Below are 17,930 nucleotides of genomic sequence, written 5' to 3'. Positions count from 1 at the left end.
ATTTGGTGGCCGTTCGAGGGGCGTCCGAAATCCCTTGGCCCATCAGCTCGAGCGCCCACTTGTTCGTGGGAGACATGCAAATGTGCGGCACTGCGGGACAACGCATGGCCTCCGCGGCATTGCGGAAGCTGAATGGAAATGTTGTCGGGACGTTCCTGGTAGAGATTTCTAGGGAGAGCGGTTCTCCTCTGGAGAGCTGTGATATGACGTTGGCAAGCGAGAAGAGGACGCAACGCAAGTCCTCCTGGGTCGGTCGGGGACCCTGGAAGGTGCTGAGCTGGCGCTGCAACCCTTTGTGGTCGGAATCGAGGGGCCGGCTGCTTCCGTAGGCGCAGGCCTCCGGTGTGTGCAGCTGCAACTCCTCAAGGGCCTCAATGATAGAGTTGAGGTCAATGGTGCGAAGGGGCGGGACGGAAGCATGAACTTGCTTTAGCCCGCCCTCCATGGCGAAAATGAATCCAGGCTCCCGAAACGCACGAGCACGCCCGGGGCGCATCCTCCGGCGTGGTTGGCCATCCGCAACCTGGTGGAAACGACGAGACGCGCAAAAGGCCCCTACCTGGCGCGCCAACTGTCGGTGTTTCGGACCGCCGACTAGTAAATTTGTGCTTGCGCGTGTAGCTCGGATGGTGTACAAGGAAGACACAAGGTTTTATACTGGTTCGAGCAGAACATCCCTACATCTAGTTTGAGCTGCTCGTGTTCTTGCACTGGTTTGCAGCAGGGGTTACAAACGGTCGAGAGAGGGAACGGGTTCCCATGTCTCTAGTGGCAAAATGCTATGCGAGTGCTACCGCGTTCGAGACTTCGGTCCCCCCTACGGGGTCCTCCCCTTCCCTTTTATAAGCCAAGGGGCAGGGGTCGGATACACGAGAGAGAGGGGGGAGAGAGATAAGGAGTAGAAAGAGGAGGGTCGCCGGAATCCCGCTGCTCTCCTTCCCTTTACGTGGGCCCTATTTGTCCTGTAGATGATGCCGGGGGTGTCCCTGCGTCGCTCCCTGACGCAACGTGCGACCTGCACCTTAATTGGATAGGCCGCACGGGTCCTCGGCGTGCATGGTGGGCGACGTGCGCTCTCACAAGACGGGTAGCGTGAGCCCTCGACGCGTTTTGCGGCTTAACCCCCAGCGTGGTGGGTGACAAGGGCTCGCCATAATGGCCTGTCACCTCTAGAGGTTATGTCGAGGCGTGCCCTCGCCTGTTCTCCTGTCAGAGGCTTGACCTCCGACATGAGTCTTTACTCCCGCAGGACCCTAAGGGTCCCACGTCCATGAGACGGGCGTGTCCGCGTCCGTACACTTGGGGTTAGGCGAGGCCGAGCTTGTGCCCTCAGGGTCGGGCGAGACAGAAACCTCTCCCATAGGGGTCGGATGAGTCCAAGCCTGCACCCTTGGGGTCGGGCAAGGCGGCCCATGCCCCGCATCTGGGCCGATGCTGGGCTGTCATCGTTCCTTCAGCCGGTGGACCGTCCATGGCCGCGTGGCTGCCCGGTTAGGCCGAGCTGCACAGTTTGGGAGGGCTAATTTGTGATTAGGTTCCTAAAGACTGTATTTTGGGGATCCATGATGTTCGTCCCCGTCAATGTATTTATGCATGACGAAACACAAACAAATCATGTCGTCGCCTCCAATAGCCCAATCATGGAAGCAGGACCTTTGCACGTGGTGCCGGCCTCGCTGCCGGTACTTAACCTAACACCCAAGCAACGTGAGCAGAAATCCTCAACAGGACGGACCAGGCGCATGCACGTGTTATCGCATGTATGCTCTGGCCTTTTCCAGCTCTCAGCATCTGGTTCCTGTCTTCTATTGCCGTGTATAAAAGGGCATGGCCGGCCGGGTGTACGCGCGCAGAGATCGACGTAGCTGCTTGCACAGATCGAGCGATCATGAGCCCTACTGCTGAGGGCGCCGGGTCCAATAATGACCCGGCCAAATCGAACAATGACGCGCCCCCATCGTCGGCCAAGGGCGGCAATCCTGGGGAGAAGATGAAGCAGCTCTTCGGCAAGTCACTGGGGACGGTGGCGAGCCTGTCGAAGCTCCTGCCCACCGGCACCACGCTGGCCTTCCAGACGATGGCGCCGGCCTTCACCAAGGGCGGCGAGTGCCAGGACCACGACGTCAACTTCGCCTTCACCTGGGGGCTCATCAGCTTCCTCACCGTGCTCTGCGCGGCGCTCAGCTTCACCGACAGCGTCACCGACAAGCACGGCGTCACCTACTACGGCGTGGCCACCCCCCGGGGCTTCAAGCTCTTCAACCAGGACCTGAGGCGCCTGAAGCCGGCCGACGGCGAGAGCATCGGCCACCTGAGGAGGAGGATGAAGATGAACGCGCTGGACTTCCTGCACGCCGTCGTCAGCGCCGCCGTGTTCGTGGCCCTGGCCTTCTGCGACGCCGGCGTGCAGCGGTGCCTGGTCAAGCAGGAGTCGCGGCCCTGGAAGGATTTCCTCACCCACCTGCCGCTGGCGGTGGAGTTCCTCGCCAGCTTCGTGCTGATCATATACCCCTCCAAGAGGAAAGGCATCGGCGACGTCGCCATCCCGGACCCGGAGGGGCCCGACACGAGCCACAAGACGCGCTGGCGCTTCGACAAGTCGCTGGTGACGGCGGCGGGCCTGTCGAAGCTCCTGCCGGCCGGCACCACGCTGGCCTTCCAGACGATGGCGCCGTCCTTCACCAGGGGCGGCGAGTGCAAGCGCCACGGCGTCAACTTCGCCTTCACCTGGGGGCTCATCGGCTTCCTCACCGTGCTGTGCGCGGCGCTCAGCTTCACCGACAGCATCACGGACAAGGACGGCACCTACTACGGGATAGCCACCCTCAGTGGCTTCAGGCTCTTCGACCATCACCCTACTAGGGAGGGGGAAGAGGAGTGGGAGGAATTGAAGAGGAGGAAGAGGATCAAGCTGCGGGACTGCTGGCACGCCCTCCTCAGCGCCGCCGTGTTCGTGGCGATCGCCTTCTGCAACGCCGGCGTGCAGGGGTGCCTGGTCCCCAAGGAGTCGAGCCAGTGGAGGGAGTTCTTAACCCTCCTGCCGCTGGCGGTTGGGTTCGTCGCCAGCTTCGTCTTCATCATCTTCCCCTCCAACAGGAAAGGCATCGGCCAAGAAGGCGCTTTGACCCTGGATCAGGTCGAAGCGAAGAAAGACGAGGCCAACAACGACACCACCGCCGCCGCCGCCGCCACCACCACCACCACCAAGACATGGAAGAAGAGCTCCGTCAGCACCCAAGTTGCTCCATCGTCGTCGACGGCCCGTGATGAACAGCCTGGCTCGGTTCCCGTCTGACGCCGTGTGCCGTCGTCGATCTCATCAGTAGCAGCTGGTATGCATGGTGAGTGTTGTTGCGTGAATGCATGATGAGGGCTTGCACAAGGTGAGGTGTGCTTTGTTTGTCTTCTTTAAATAAAGCCTGCTGCCGAAATGGAATCAAGGCGGCATGTTTGTCTTTGTTAATTCCCCCCTAAAAGCTTCATCCTTGGTCTCATTTCAGTATGGTGTGCTTGTACTTTTCAGTTCTTCAGAGTGTGGAATAAGATTTTATGATTGTGGTAAGCATCTGGTTAATATGTATAAGACTGCTCGATAGTGAAGTTAAACAATAATGCAATGCAAGTGCTACTGCATCTGTAAAAACATGTTCGTGGTGGTCACTGATCACTCGATCTCTGAATGCGTAAGCGCACGATTCAGTTTTAGCGACGCAGTAGGTTAACGACGATCGGTCGAGCCGTGGATCAGAAGGCATGTCGAGCTGTTCTTTTTTTAAGGAGAACAATGCAAGCAAAGGCTGCCGGAATCAATCAAGGCAACTTTTGTCTGTCCCCTGGATTCCTTGAAACCTTTGTCACGGTTGTTTGGTATCATTTGGCTCCGCTAAGGCGAAGCAAACGAGCTGCTTTGTACATGCATGATCTTGCTATCGAGAAACTCTCACATCATTCTTAGACGTTCACACAAAATTCATAGACATCCGGCCATTAATTTGGGAGGGGGGCATTAACCGTCATTAATAATAATAAATTATGGTAGGGTCTATTATATACTTTTTTAAAAAAATTTACTCATCTCTACCACTATGAAAATAATCAAAGTAGTAACTCTATATCTAATTACCCACCATCTCTAATCTCTATTATGAAAAATAATCTAAAGTAACTTCCTAGTATTATTTATCTAAACTATTCATCTTTGTCATTATAAGAAAGTAATTAAAATAACCCTTTAGATTTGCATATTGATTATTACCTACATCCTCCATTATTAGAAGCAGCCTATAAACTAATAATGAAACCCTAAATCTGCATCAAAATTTCTACTTTGCCGTTAGAAAAAAAACATCCCATACTATTCCTATATACCTGCTTCTAATTACCTGCTTCTGGCGTTGTTAATATTGGAAAAAACTAAATGCATGTTGTGTGTTACCATGTGCGGGAAGGAATGAACCTGCATACCGATTTTCATATCAAACACATACAGCTCAAGCTAACAAATATCAAATGGCAGGCCGGGCGGTGCGTGGTTCTTCATCTGCGGCGTCGTGGGCCACTGCGAGTCGGGGATGAAGCTCGCCGTCGACGCCCACGGATGATCATCAGCTGCTCGACGCAGTATAAGCCGTCACGTACGTCGAACCCGCAGCTTGTTGCTGCTGAGTCCAGGTACCTTCAGTTCTGATTTCATACTAGTTTCAGTACTAATAAAACTACAAATAAACAGAAGAGTGATTTCGTACTTGTTGTTCTGGAAGCGGCAGAAGCAACTAGTTCATCTATGCCTTGCTTAGAAGGTGACCATCACAGTCTTTGTCCTATAGTGTAAACATGTCAATCGATCTCTACAGGTTCCAGGCTTACATATGGCTGCTTGCATGTTGCCCTGCGCATCACATCACCTGTGCCTGAATGTCTTGGCCACGAGACAAGTTAGTGTGGCAGTGACAACCGCCAGCATGTATGGGAGCAATTTAAATTCTGAAACGCCATTGCCAAGTGCAGGGCAGCATTGCTCACTTCTGATTGAAGTAAATTAATTAGTTCCAATAATGTTCTTTCTGAGGTTCAGAGCTGGTAATACCTCATACTTGAATCAGGTGCTAATCCTGGTTTCAGTTACATCTTCAGACTTCAGAGTACCTTTCCTTTTGCATACTTCCAGAAAGCACAGGCAGATGCAGAGCTGCAGAGGCAGGAATCCAGAGCTCAGGTGCACAAGAGTTCATCAGAACTTCATCAAGGATTCAGTGCTGAAGCATGCCAAGAGTCCAAGATGATGCAAAAGCGTATCTTCCTGATGATGGCTTCTTCGCTTCCAACATATCTTTTTGTCAATTAGCGATGATTTGGTACAGCTCCAAACACAGTTGGATGCCTACCACTCCGGATGAAAACAACAGCACGAAAAAAAAAATACCAAGGGAGGATTAACCCAGCACCATGCTCAAATGGCTGTGAGTTTAGTCCAGTTTCCTAAACAAGCTACGGGACGAGCCGCCATAGCCGGGCTCCCGACTCGAAGTCAAGCTCGCTGTCGCTGTTGCTCGCTCCGCTCGGAGGTCGATGAACCAGTCGCCACACGTACGTCTTTTCCTGTCCTATCCTTGCCGTGGTAGGCAGCCTATCGGAGGGCTGAGCGGAGGATTTGAACGGAAAATGCGGATTCCGGCCGCGAGGATGGCGGCGGCGGCGGCCGTCGTCGGCCAGAACGAGTCGATCCGAACCAGGGGGCTCTTTGCAAAATACCAGGGTCTATGTGTGCACATTTGGATTGCAACTATTAATCGCGATCCGAAGGTTATATATAAATAACTGAGATTCTATTTTATAAATATTCATATCGTGAATATTAATCGCGATCCAAACTAAGAAGTTATTTGCAAATATCGCGGTACCATAGTAATATTAAATGTTGCGGCTCCGGTTAAAGGGGTGAACTGTCTAATGCACGAACCTACCTTTATGGATGATGCACAAACTCAATCTCGAGTGCCAGATTTAATCTGGAGAGGCCCAAGCCTAGTATAAAAAATATTAGACTTCATCTCCAAAAAGTTCTGGTGATTCACGAACTTTTCACAGTTTCAACTTTCAAAGAGACAGGGCTAGTACTTGTTTTTTTTTGCTCCTAATTAATTTTGAGTCAAAGCTTCTGCAACCCTTTCGAAGAAAAACTTTCAAAAAGAAGTTCACATTGTGAGAAAAAAACAGACTCCTTAGGGCCTGTTTAGATCCATCTAACTAAAATTTAGCTAGCTCAAATATTAAAGCCAAACTTTAGTCAGCTAACAATTGTTCCAGCTAAATTTTAGTTGAGGTGTTTGGATCCTCTAGCTACGTTGAAACAGCTAAACTTTAGCTGATCTTTTAGATGGGCCGTTTGGATCCTACAGCTAAATTTAGCCACCTAAAGTTTAGTTGCCAGATCCAAACAAGCTCTTAGTTCAAATATTTCTAACATATTTAAAAAAGAAGTTCACATTGTGAAAAGAAATGGAATCCTTAGTTCCGATGTTTTTAACATACTTGCATATATGTTTCTCTATAATGTTTATCTGAAATATTTATGAATCCAAAGAGTTATGCACGTAGGTTGTACACATGGCGCTATGGCTCAGTGTTCACCAAAGAAATCCGAGCTCAAAAGGGAAAGGAACAGGGAGCAGCTGTGATGAATTTTTGTACGCTGTCCAGCACAAAAGTGACAAGGAAACCCAAGCCCCAACGTTCTACGCGTCATCCCAAGCGATTCAGTACTCTTTGATGGAGCCACGTTTTTGTGTCTACGCCAGCATAGTACCTCGCATCTGCAGGCATGGGCCACATAGACATAATGGCATAACCATCACGCCGTCACCATCCTAACAGGAACCAATGATAGGACCCCAGAGTGAACCCCTGGAAAAAGGATTCAAGATGCCATTCGTCCCCGTGCAAATTCCCCCTCTGTTGCTTCCTTTCTTCCATGATTCAGACAAACAATCTGGCAGTTTTGCCCTGCCGCATACTGAGGTGTGAATTCCACTTACCCCAAGGGTGAAAGTGAAGTTTTGGTGCATGAAGGGGGGCAAAACCGTCACAGCACAACAGGAATATAGGACATGACGCTAAAGGTTGCCACTCCCATGGCTCCATGCCATGTGCTGCATCTGCTGACCTGGGGCATCTAGATTGCACTTTGCACACATGATATGTGCGTATGTATCCACCACTGACCAATAGCAATATTGAGAACCCAAACATAGGCATATAGCAAAAGCAGCGGAAGGAACTCTAATTTCTAAAAAAAAAAAATAGAAATTCTTCACTCTTATGTACCTGATGGCTATTACACTGGAGTAAGGCTAGGCAACCAAGAACATAGGTAAAAGAAGAAGAAGCCGTTTGCTTCTTTTCTTTTTCGTCACAGTTTTAGGGCACAAGTTTGCAACTGGCGCAATGTTGAGCCGGCGAGGGCTAGGCGGGTTATCGGTGCCTTGCCGGGAGCTCGCCGCTGCCGCTCTTGCGGATGAGAGCATTTCTGTTCTTCGGCTTTGGTATGTCATTGATGTCCATCACTTGGATTGTCCTCTGCTTTTTGGCTGCCAAAAAGCAAGCATGGAAAAGGGGGAAAGGTTAACCGATTTGTGTCTTTAATCTGAAGGATCCTCTTTTGCAAATTGATTTAAAGACTGACAGCTTGTCATTTCACTTGATACTATTAGTGCCAAGGCAACGGTCAGAAGAATGACAAGTACACTTCGATATAATTGATTATTTATCATCATATTGTCTGCCATGATGCATGATGAGGTATAAAGTCAGCAGTTTACCATTTTGTGCTTCCTGATAATTCTCCTGGAGCCTCTTTCTTGCAGAATCAAGCCTATCAAGGTCCAGGAGACTGTCCTTGTGGTCCCTTGTCACTTTCTGCATGGAAAACTGAAAATCTCACATACTCAAATCCATCGAAGAAAAAAAAACAGAATCCTTTCGAAGAAATAACAATGCAGTAAGAAAATTTCTGATTTCCTGACAACTCTAATAGCAATGGGACATAAACCTTTTTGCAAGTTGTGCAATGAGTAGTGACATGTGCGGCAAAATCGGTCAAAAGATGCTACATCTGGGGTCCATACTGATAAGGCCAGTTCTACTTTAAACAAAATGAAGTGCTCAACCGTGTTTGATAGCAATGGGGAATATGAATTAAGGTGAAAAATCTGGTTCAATCCTTACAGCTGGAGCATATGACATAGTAGTAGAATGATGGTTGTTGTTCATCTGCCTGGAGTTGTGATGTGTGGGTGCAGGGCTGGGCCTGCGCTTCATATCCATTGTTGGCTCAAGTCCGTTGTTAGTCTTCTCTGAAGTAGAGCCATCTAAAATTTCAGAAACAAAGACCATACCTCCGTGATTAATTTTTTGCAGGAACTAAAATGATGAGAACCGAATACTACGAAGTCTGAACATGGAAAGATAATATGTGACACTCACTATGCCTCTGCGGGCTGGGAGAATACTGAAACCCTGAAACCTGGAAGGTTGAACCATCGAAGGTGTCATTGTTACAGAATTGGGTAGTCAATGAAAAGAAGGTAAAAGTACATGCTCTGATAAAATACAAAGGTGTCAGTGGGTCACTATAGCTAATAGCTACTGGCCCTGCACAACCTATTACTACTAGTAGTAGTTTACTCAGAATGAGAAAAGCATGTATAATCACCCCTTTCAGAGCTGTGATCGGTTGGTAAACTAACAGGGGAATATTCCAGGCACGATGCTTCTTACGAAAAGAAGCTTTCCACAGACAGGGGAATCACTAAAGAAGCCTGTGGTGTAGTCATTCAGATAGATTTCTTATCCTTTTTCTAAAAAAATCAGATAGACTTGTAAGCAAGAACAGTTACCCGAGGGCTTTGGTGGCTCCTGCCTTGTATTTTCTCTGGGGAGTCGCCATCAGCTGCCATCATCAAAGCAATCGATTTCACCCATCAGCATTATCAACAGGATTAGAGAAATCTTTTCTTGCAAAAATCCTGAGCCAAAAGAGACTGTAAAACTCTGCACAGTGACGTACCTATGATCGAGGAGCCACCGTCACCGCCGGAATTGTGCAGGCGCACCCATTCGTCCACTATCTCCTTCCACTTCCTTCAAGTTGCAAGCAACACCGAGTCCCACAAAAGAAAGGATAATTAGGCAGCATATTCGGAACAGAACAAACTTCTGTTTAGCAATAGTGTTCTTGTCCATGTTCTTCACCTGATGAGCTGCTTCACCAGTCGCCTGACTTCGGCGGAGGGGTGCTTGCGCAGGCCATTCACATGCCGGCCGATGTCAGTCTCCTGCACGAACACGAACAGCAAATTCAGTTCCATGGCAGCCGCGCACATCATTCAAGTAACCAAACTAATCCAACCCACTCCTCGGCTAAGGCACATAACAAAAAGTGACGGAACAGAAGGGCAGATGAAAAAAAAAAACAAGAGCTTGACCTGCAGCGCCTTGTAGGTGACGTCCATGTCTGCGAGGTTCTGCAGCAAGCTCACCAGCTCGTCGTCGGGCTGCGACAAAACACCACAAACGTGCACAGTTTGCGTGAAAAAAACTGCGCATTCGGAGCAAATTCGCGTTGCGAGGTGGTAAAGATGGCTTCTTTGGGGACCTGGTCGGGGTCCTCCAAGAAGTCCCTGATGGCCACGATCCTGCTCTCCAGCCCGGGCTCGCCGCTGGCGCCCAGCTCCTCGGCCTCCGCGTCACCGGCTTCCGCTGCGTCAGCCTCGGCCACGGGAGAGACCGGAGCAGCCGCCTCCTCGCCGTCCTCCTCATCCAGCCCCGCCGCCGGCAAAGCGGCACGCGGCGGCGGCGGCGGGCGCGCGTCGCAGCTGCTGCAGCCGGCGGCGGCGTAGAGCCGCTCGACGATGCCGTCGCGGCGCGCGCGCAGCTCCCCCGGGCGGTCCTGCGCGGCCGCGGCCAGCGCGGCGTCCACCAGCGCCCACGCGTCGCCCCCGAAGGCGGTGAGCGCGCGGCGGAGGCGCTCGTCCCGGTCCATCGCCCGGGCCGGCGACGCGCCCCGTACCCGCCGCCGCGCCGCGCGAGGCTGAAGGAAGATCCGATAACCAACCCCACCACTGAACCAGGAGGCACACGCTCCTCACGGCGGCTCTACGCAGCCAGCCGCCCCCGCCGCCGGCAGGAGCGTCGGAGGAAGCGGCGGGTGGGGCCCGGGAGAGGCGAAGCGACAGGGCCCGCTACGGCTGCGGCGGGTGCATCCGTACCGAGGACGAGGAGCGCGGGAGGAGAGAGAGGGGGACGGGGAATTACTGGTGATATTCCTGTGGCTTGGCTGGATTTGGCTGCGCTCAGCATCGATCAGCTCGGGGGTGGTGGGGTGGTGGGTTGGTTCGTTCTTGCGCCCCCTGCGCCGCTGCGAATAGCCGATGGCGACGCTCTCGATCGCCGCACCGGTGGGTCCCACTCTGTTGTTTTTAACTCTGTTTTGGGAAGTGACGGAAATAGCCTCGGAAACCGAGGGGGGGCTTTCCTCCCTTCCGGTCTTGCGGCGCGCTCTGTTTTCCTTCTCGGAATTGCGGCCGGGCTTTTTTTTTCTGGAGTTGCGAATTGCACAAGTTGGGCAGCCCATGGAATTCGATGGTACATGGGTCCATTTGTCGTGGTTTATTTTGGTATCTATTTTACATACTGTAGCCTGAAGTGCTATATCTCCATTGAGGGGTTGGAAAGTAGATACAAACCTTTCTTCTCTTCAGCTTTCTATTCCTGATATATGAATCAAATCTCCCTGGTGGGCTTCCCCACGAGGTAAACAATTCATGTGACTCCTTCATCGGCAGAGGCTTCCAACAAGTTCTCTTTTGCATCGGAGAAACATTGTCGACCACCCATTCCGTGCACGCTACAATCAAATTGAGGATCAGGAACACATCTCTCTTCAATGCCCGAACGTTGTCAGAATTCGGAAATCAAATTGAGGATCATGAACACATCTTTCTTCGATGCCCGGACGTTATCAGAATTTGGAAGTGTCTGGGTTGGGATTTCTTCCCACATTTGGAGTCTCTTGCAGCAATTTGGTCTACCTCGGAGTTCCAGGGTCATCACATGCCTAAGTCTGCATCCACCGTTACCACTGCTCTCCTCCGAAACATCTGAAAAGTAAGGAACTCGTTCGTCTTCAGGCAGGAACATCATTCTATCTTGCAGGTTATCAGGGCGACTACAGCTGACCACCAACTTTGGTCCCGAAGAACTCGGGATGAAAATGTAGTCGCAATCCTCTGGTGGGAGAATTATATAGGCAGTGTAGTTTGATTAACTTACCCCCCCCCCCCCCCCTCCCCTCTCTCTACCTGCTTTTACAAAGCAACGTATGCAACAGTTTGGCATGAGTAAAAAGTTCAGGCTAGCTTTTTTCCTGCCGTAGTTTCTAAAAAAAATTAACTAGAAGCTGTGTGAAGTTAGTTTTTTCAGCTTCACCGACTTTAGCTTCCCTGGTGAAGCACAGTGAAGCTGTGCCTAAGTGGCATTGCCGTGGGTTGAGTGCTTGAAGTGCCGGTCATTAATATGCACAAAATTGCCATTTGCGTGACATCTGCGAAAATACTTTTCGCTTGCATAGTTAGTTTGGAATTCCATTGAACGTGGTGTGGTGCATTGCGTGTTTGCATTTCACTGGAAACAAAGCGGATACGATTGTAGCGGCGCCTTACGCTTGATTTCGGCTACATGTGCGTTTTTGTTTCTTTAGTTTTTAGGTAGGGGAGTGTGGAGTTCATTAAAAACATGGTGCATCGCGCGCGTGTCCTTACGTTTCGCTAGATCAAAACAAATAAAAATGCAGTGGTATGTTACGTGTGATTCCAGCTAGGTATACTTTATGTGAAATATTTACTACCATAAAAATGTAGTGGTATGTTACATGAGCCATACTTTTATTTGATATCTATAGACAAAAAAAAAACACCCTGACCTCATATGTTTCACGTGGACCTAACAAGCACAACAAGGCCATGATGTAGAATGATGTCAAGTCAACATCTGACAAGTCAAGTTGTTCTTTAATTATCGAAGTAGGTAGTAGGTTAGGTTATTGTCTTTGCATAATACAAGGCTGCTATATGTTCCTCGATCGCTCCTCCAATGCAAGAGATGGCTGCAGGCAAGGACAAGCATTCTCTGTGTGCATGTAGTGGCATCAGTATGGGTGGCTGTCTGAATCCCATTCAGAGTCAGCGCAAGAGAGAGGTTTGTTCGAGTACTTGAGGCCTCATTTGTTCGTGCTCGGCCTGGCTAGCACATCAAGCCAGCCTTATTACATCCAATCCAACGGGCCCGGCCCAATACCCGGGCTAATTCCCTCTGCTGAATGGAATGCCTCAACTCCACGTGGCGACTGGCGATGCCGACGCCTACAAAAACTAAAGCTAGCAGAGCCTAGGCGGAGAGTCCTTGTCTAGGCATACCTCCAGCTGCCAGATGGGACGGGGATGGCATATCCATGTCTCCGCGACAAAGCAAAGCACCGCTGCTCTGCTGCTTTATTTTCCATACAACTCGCTCGCTCGATCGTCTATAAGTTTATCGCAGCAGCTCCGCCGTGACAGCAGACAAGAGGCGGCGGGCGGAGGTCCGTTCATTCACCATGAGGCTGTTGCCGTGGCCGTGGAGGCGGCCGAACCACCCGGACCCGGCGGCGCCGCCGCGGCTTGATGACGACGTGCCGGTGGCGGTGGGCACCCACCTCCACGTTGCGGCTGGTGGCGATGACGACGACGCCGAGTCCACGGCGTCGTCGGAGCGCAGCCACCGGACGCTGCCGGTCCACGCCGACGAGGCGGATCCCGCCGGGGACGGGGGACTCCAGGCCGTCGACCCTCGTCATCACGAGGTGGCCGGTCGTGGTTCCGGTTCGGAGGAGGACGGGTGGAGCTGGAGCGAGAGCGATGGCGGTGAGCCGGCGGAGGAGGCTGCCGCCGGGCACCGGCGGAGGCGGAGGGCCCCGGGGCGCCACCGCCGGGGAGGAGGCAGAAGGCGGCCTGCTTCCGCCGGCGTGCCGGCGCTCATGGTCGTCGGGCCCGCCGCGGCGGTGATGCTGCTCGCGCTCGTGGCGCTCGTCGCGTGGAAGAGGCGGCAGCGCCGGCTGCTATAGTAGCTCGATCACGCGCGGTTACTGCTGCAGTAACATTTCTCCTTTTTCCCCCCCCAGGGTGGCAGTAACATTCCATTCCCTGGGAGTACGTGGCAGGTTGGCAGCCGTAGGATCAGTGTGTACGAGGACCCGGGTGTGCGTAAAAGTTCAGGGGGTGATTTTTTTTCCTTTACGACTTTTTTTAACAGAGGTGTGGTTTTCAAGCTAGATAGTATCAAATTGAGGCATCTGGGTTCCGTACTTCCATATCTTTGATGGTTTTTTTTTATGATAGTCTAGAAAAGCGCGCGGTTTTGCATGGTTTAACCGTGCAGGGTTCGTATTTCATATCGTCGGATTGCAGTTGATATGGATTTTAATTCATGCATAAAGTAGTAATTACTGTATGTGTATGTGTAGGTATCATGATTTGCAGCTTGTTGTTGTAATTGGTATATATTTTAGACTATTTAAGTAGAATCTTATTTTTATATGGAAATGGAACTACCTTTTTTGTTATATTTAGTATTTTCGGTTATAGTATTTTTTGTTATCATTTATTTAAAAGGTTTGTTGTGTACAAAAGCTTTAGATTTTGAAATTTTAAGCAATATTTCTATTCAAAACTTTTGACATAAAGATGTTTCGGTGTCCGAATCGTAAGTAGAATGTATCTTATGTAAATATTTTGTAGGCATATGATGTACGTGTGTAACTGTACATATACGTGAGTGTATATATATATATCTATACTGCCTTTAAAAATCCGTTAAATAAGTTGTCCTAGATATAGACTGCACGAAGAAAGGCGATTTAGCATGTGGGATTTTGGGACATTCTAAATATATATTAACCGGTGGTCCCATATTCTAATTGACGGTTGTCTCATGTGTGGTGCATCAAAAAATATCACAATTCACTCTTACTAGCAACTCAGTTGCAATCTTTTTTACGCAACCGTGACTGAGCACGTATTTCATTAAAAGAAATAGTTCAATTGCAAATTTTACTGTACGAATTTTGAATTAGGTGCGAGCAGTAAGATATGCTCTTCGCAAAAACGCCTCCTGTCCATATGGTCCGCTTCATCTTTGCGATTACAAACAAGGTAAGTACGCGGGTAAACTTGAGGTGTATTTGTCCAAACATAGAGGCAAATACGGGGATATACCAAAAAAAATGTTAGCAGTCTATGCCACGCCGGGCCCACTTGTTTCTGCAACTAGCAGGCCCAAACCCAAGTTAGCAACCGCGGCCCAAAGCCCCAAACCGAACCACCACCAAATGCTCCGCCGCCGACCGCGCCTCCCCGCCGTCCCCTCGCCGCCGGCGCCCGCACACCGGCGAGCCTTCCGCTCGGAAGCCGCCCTCGAGGCTATCCGCTGGCACTCGCTCCAGTCGAGGGCCGGCGCCCCCTCCTCCGGCGCGGGAGACGAGGCGGGGCCCGCCAGCCTCGCGATCTACAACTACCCCACCTTCGCGGGCGCCTACGGCGCGCTCGCCGCCCGCCGCTTCCACCAGCGCGTCCGCCGCCGCCTCCTCGTCCTCCCCTTCTCCTCCGTCGAGCCCTTCAGGTTCCATCTCACCGTAGCTCGCCATTCCGCATGCCCATTGGCTCCTAGCAGCGTGAATCAGCGTGTGCAAAATTGTTTGTCTCACGGCGGCGTGTGTTCTTGAAATGGATTGACCAATTAGAGCTGGAGACTTTGAGGACGCGGGGTTCCAGACGTGCTATCTCTTGGATTTCATTGGGCCCAAGAAGTTTGCTTTCGAGCTCTCTCAATGCGTCCCCAGGTGCGTTCCTAAAGAGAATTTTGCTCGGTAGAAATAGGTCACTCATGATGATTTTTTTTTTTACGAATGAGTGATTTGAATAGTTGACGGAAGACTGAGTTACTTAGTAGATTAATACTGCCGACAATGTTCAAAGATGATTTGGAATTATGATAATCAGTTAAAGTCTGACAATGTTCAAAACAAAGAAGTTGCTTTTGTATGGAACAATCAAAAGAAAGGAACATATCTACTGTTAGATTACAAGGTTTGCATAGTGATGATAGCAGTTTATGAAGTTAGTTGTTTACAATCTTACAATCTTCTATAAATAAAAAGTTGCTTTAGATAAGCCTAATATACCTGGAGTTGCTAATGACTCCGTATAGCTCATGGTCATGTACTATAATTGCCACACAGCCCTTTGAAAGTTCCATCTTTTTGCTTGATGAAACTTTTCTATTGTATGAAACATTATGATGTCGATCTTGTTTAAGTGAGCAACATGGTAGAGGGGTGTATAACCTCATGACATGCCAACTGATGCAGTGTGATAGCATTTGATCACCGGCAAAGCACACTAGCAAGAATCCCCAAGTTGGGTCAGTGCCCAAGCAATGTTGAGCTTCATATTGACACGTCAAAAAGCAGTGTTCGATCTGTATTTGATTATTTCTCCAAGAAGCTAGCAGGGACAAAATATGAATCTGTGAGTATAGAAAAATTCATCTCTGTTCATTATCTTGTATGATTAGAAGACAAATGAGGATGTTCTATTTTCACACAGCGAATTTGTGAAAACTTGTTTGGCCTAGAAGATGAGGAGCGAGTTTCAAATATTCTTGAATACATAGAGGATGCAGATTTGCGACGGTGGCAACTGCCTAACACCAAGGAATTTCAGACAGCACTTAGGGATGAACGTGCAAAGTTGAACTGTGTAACAAATCCTCATGTTTTTGAACAGGTTTAGCCCTACCTGCTGCCATCAAGCTTGTTTCTTGTAAGATCCTGATCTTTCTGCATGACATGGTCAATGATTGCATCGTTGTTTTGGTACTCCAAACAGCTACTACAACTTGATGTTGGCGATCTGCTTACTAGGGGGAAATCGGTTGCTCATGATCGTGTACAGGCTGCAGGGGAGTTCATACAGATGCCTTTCAAGATTCAGCTTGGAAGAGGGCTGTATGGTGAATGCCTGGTATGTGAACATCATGCTCTTGCATTTTATACTGATTTTGTCACCTGTGTTTGTCAATTTTTGATAGCTTCATGGTGCATAATGTGCGCAGCACAGTTCTTTTGTTTGATGAAGCTTTCTAACTGTATTGCTTTAGCAAAGGCAAATAGTTCTGCCTCCAAGTGCCTTTTCTTTAATGGTACTATGCTACTAGCTAGTTGGAGATAGGCATGTTTTGTTCAAAAATGAATGCTTGTGCCTGAGCCTTATGTTGTCATCTTTAATTGATTGACCCCTTCTTCCATGTTCCAACAGAACAGTATAAGATGTTTTCTTATAGTCGCTAATGCTTGCTCAATTTTTTCAACTGGACTTCTGCATGGAATGCTTTTATGCTTATGAGCACGTCTGCTCTTGGATTGTTGTGTGCCTGACTGTTCTTGAACTTGGTTGGATGCTTGAGGATGGCCAGCTCTAGAGATTACCTCTAGATCTCTTATAATATTGTTTTTTGGGTAAATATTATATAATTAGCTCTAAAAATATCTCATCTGTACATGGTTTGTTTTCTTACTATAAGGCAATCAGAGCAGATGGAAACTCAAAATTGAGCCACGAAATTGGTTTGGAGCTGAGTAGGAGGAGTGCTGCTGCTGGATTAAGGTACATCTTTATTCAGGTTTAACAGAACACGTATTTCATGTCTATTTTGTGTTCTCTGGTAGTTTATTGAAGAACGTTCTCTCTCTCTCTCTCTCTCTCTCTCTTATCATAGGCCTATTGGAGCAGTGGTCTTCATGCAACGCGGTATCCTAAAGGTTTGCTTGAGGACTACTGACAGTACAACTAATACAGCAAATATTGCAAAGGTCTGCAGTAGATCTAATTAATGCTCTTCAAAACTGCATGGCTTTACAGCTGGATATGATTGTCCATGTCTTGCCGCATCATATAAATGTAGGCTTATGGTGGAGGTGGGAAACCAAGTTCAAGTTCCTTCGCGCTAAGAATGGATGAGTTCAACACCTGGACTTCGGTGAACTCATGAACTGGAAGGTAAACAGTGTTCATACTGTTGGAACAGGCACACAGCTGCCACAGGTTTTATCAGTGGTGAAGAAAGAATGGGGTTGACCTTGGAGTGCTCTAGTATGAGAGGAGGAAAGCAAAAGCTAAGAATGTAGCATGGGATGTTAATCTGAGTTTAAACGAGAATAATGCTGAAGCTTGAAACTGTTTGAGAGAAGATTTGATGCTTTTGAGTGAAGGATTTGCTGGCACATCAAAAGTGATCTCAACAATGCATTTTTATGTTCCTTTGAATCTTCCTCCAGTAGAGCTATGTGCTTTAGTTTTATACAATTCACAAAGATGATAAGGGTGTTTTAGACAGAAGATGCCATACACCAAGTGGCCAATTATATCCTTGCACATATGTTGTTATTGGTTTTAGAGCTAAATGATATATGAAGACGTAGCTCAGCTTGGATATTGTTGGGCCAGTAATTTTGACTGGTTATAACTTTTAACTTGGTTTCTATCCAAATTAAGCCTTGCTCAATAGGTGAATGCATTGTGGAACTAAAATAGTTAGTTCAAGCTCGTGTGGGAGAGAACTGATCCCATGAGAATAATTACAAGATGCATAGCTCGGGGAGATGGACAGACGGCATCTCCAAATTGTAATTCTGCTCCTTAATATATTTATTACACTTTAGCTAGAAAAGCTGATTCTAAAATTGTTCCACATCATGAACATATATGTAATTGAACCACAAAATGATTGATTCAGCTTCAGTGGGCTTCACATTGTTCATTTTCCGGCACAAACCAAATTAC

At 48.9% G+C, this 17,930-nt stretch overlaps 4 protein-coding genes across 6 annotated transcripts; 3 read left to right on the top strand and 1 right to left on the bottom strand.

Moving 5' to 3' along the window:
* The first annotated feature begins 1,970 nt into the window (after positions 1 to 1,970).
* On the top strand, positions 1,971 to 3,555 carry LOC112903255. The gene has a single exon (XM_025972488.1). The coding sequence runs from the start codon at positions 1,991 to 1,993 to the stop codon at positions 3,293 to 3,295; it is 1,305 nt and encodes a 434-aa protein (XP_025828273.1). The 5' UTR covers positions 1,971 to 1,990; the 3' UTR covers positions 3,296 to 3,555.
* Positions 3,556 to 7,155: 3,600 nt separating this feature from the next.
* Positions 7,156 to 10,540, bottom strand: LOC112872438 (probable mediator of RNA polymerase II transcription subunit 26c). Of its 2 annotated transcripts, none has more exons than XM_025935510.1 (9): positions 9,653 to 10,540; positions 9,483 to 9,551; positions 9,250 to 9,332; positions 9,065 to 9,138; positions 8,895 to 8,947; positions 8,482 to 8,521; positions 8,224 to 8,366; positions 7,818 to 7,926; positions 7,156 to 7,586 (listed from the first exon to the last, which is right to left on the bottom strand). In XM_025935510.1, exons 1-9 carry the CDS (start codon positions 10,037 to 10,039, stop codon positions 7,471 to 7,473), a joined length of 1,074 nt encoding a protein of 357 aa, XP_025791295.1. In that variant the 5' UTR covers positions 10,040 to 10,540; the 3' UTR covers positions 7,156 to 7,470. The 2 variants fall into 2 exon arrangements, with proteins under 2 accessions (XP_025791295.1, XP_025791296.1); XM_025935511.1 differs by having other exon boundaries at positions 7,818 to 7,914; positions 9,653 to 10,412.
* A 2,100-nt stretch (positions 10,541 to 12,640) lies between these two features.
* LOC112903468 lies at positions 12,641 to 13,502 on the top strand. Its single transcript, XM_025972739.1, has one exon. The coding sequence runs from the start codon at positions 12,650 to 12,652 to the stop codon at positions 13,154 to 13,156; it is 507 nt and encodes a 168-aa protein (XP_025828524.1). The 5' UTR covers positions 12,641 to 12,649; the 3' UTR covers positions 13,157 to 13,502.
* Positions 13,503 to 14,398: 896 nt separating this feature from the next.
* Positions 14,399 to 17,652, top strand: LOC112902953. Of its 2 annotated transcripts, none has more exons than XM_025972150.1 (8): positions 14,399 to 14,709; positions 14,831 to 14,929; positions 15,458 to 15,617; positions 15,696 to 15,875; positions 15,978 to 16,112; positions 16,672 to 16,754; positions 16,867 to 16,909; positions 17,010 to 17,652. In XM_025972150.1, exons 1-8 carry the CDS (start codon positions 14,420 to 14,422, stop codon positions 17,106 to 17,108), a joined length of 1,089 nt encoding a protein of 362 aa, XP_025827935.1. In that variant the 5' UTR covers positions 14,399 to 14,419; the 3' UTR covers positions 17,109 to 17,652. The 2 variants fall into 2 exon arrangements, with proteins under 2 accessions (XP_025827935.1, XP_025827934.1); XM_025972149.1 differs by having other exon boundaries at positions 16,867 to 16,960; positions 17,053 to 17,652.
* Positions 17,653 to 17,930: the final 278 nt, after the last annotated feature.

The sequence above is a fragment of the Panicum hallii genome, chromosome 8, assembly GCF_002211085.1.
Source record: "Panicum hallii strain FIL2 chromosome 8, PHallii_v3.1, whole genome shotgun sequence".
NCBI lineage: Eukaryota > Viridiplantae > Streptophyta > Magnoliopsida > Poales > Poaceae > Panicum > Panicum hallii.
Note: the sequence above shows the minus strand (reverse complement) of the source record. Positions and strands in the feature narration are given on the sequence as shown.

Bases quoted from the DNA above. Each gene is read 5' to 3' on its own strand.
- LOC112902953 (XM_025972149.1), top strand. From the start codon at position 14,420: ATGCTCCGCCGCCGACCGCGCCTCCCCGCCGTCCCCTCGCCGCCGGCG. The intron at 15,618-15,695 runs GTGAGTATAGAA...ATTTTCACACAG, and splicing joins CAGGGACAAAATATGAATCT to CGAATTTGTGAAAACTTGTT. The intron at 15,876-15,977 runs GTTTAGCCCTAC...TACTCCAAACAG, and splicing joins ATCCTCATGTTTTTGAACAG to CTACTACAACTTGATGTTGG.
- LOC112903255 (XM_025972488.1), top strand. From the start codon at position 1,991: ATGAAGCAGCTCTTCGGCAAGTCACTGGGGACGGTGGCGAGCCTGTCG.
- LOC112872438 (XM_025935510.1), bottom strand. From the start codon at position 10,039: ATGGACCGGGACGAGCGCCTCCGCCGCGCGCTCACCGCCTTCGGGGGC. The intron at 8,948-9,064 runs GTACGTCACTGT...TGATGATGGCAG, and splicing joins CGGTGGCTCCTCGATCATAG to CTGATGGCGACTCCCCAGAG. The intron at 8,367-8,481 runs GTGAGTGTCACA...CTGAAATTTTAG, and splicing joins TCCCAGCCCGCAGAGGCATA to ATGGCTCTACTTCAGAGAAG.
- LOC112903468 (XM_025972739.1), top strand. From the start codon at position 12,650: ATGAGGCTGTTGCCGTGGCCGTGGAGGCGGCCGAACCACCCGGACCCG.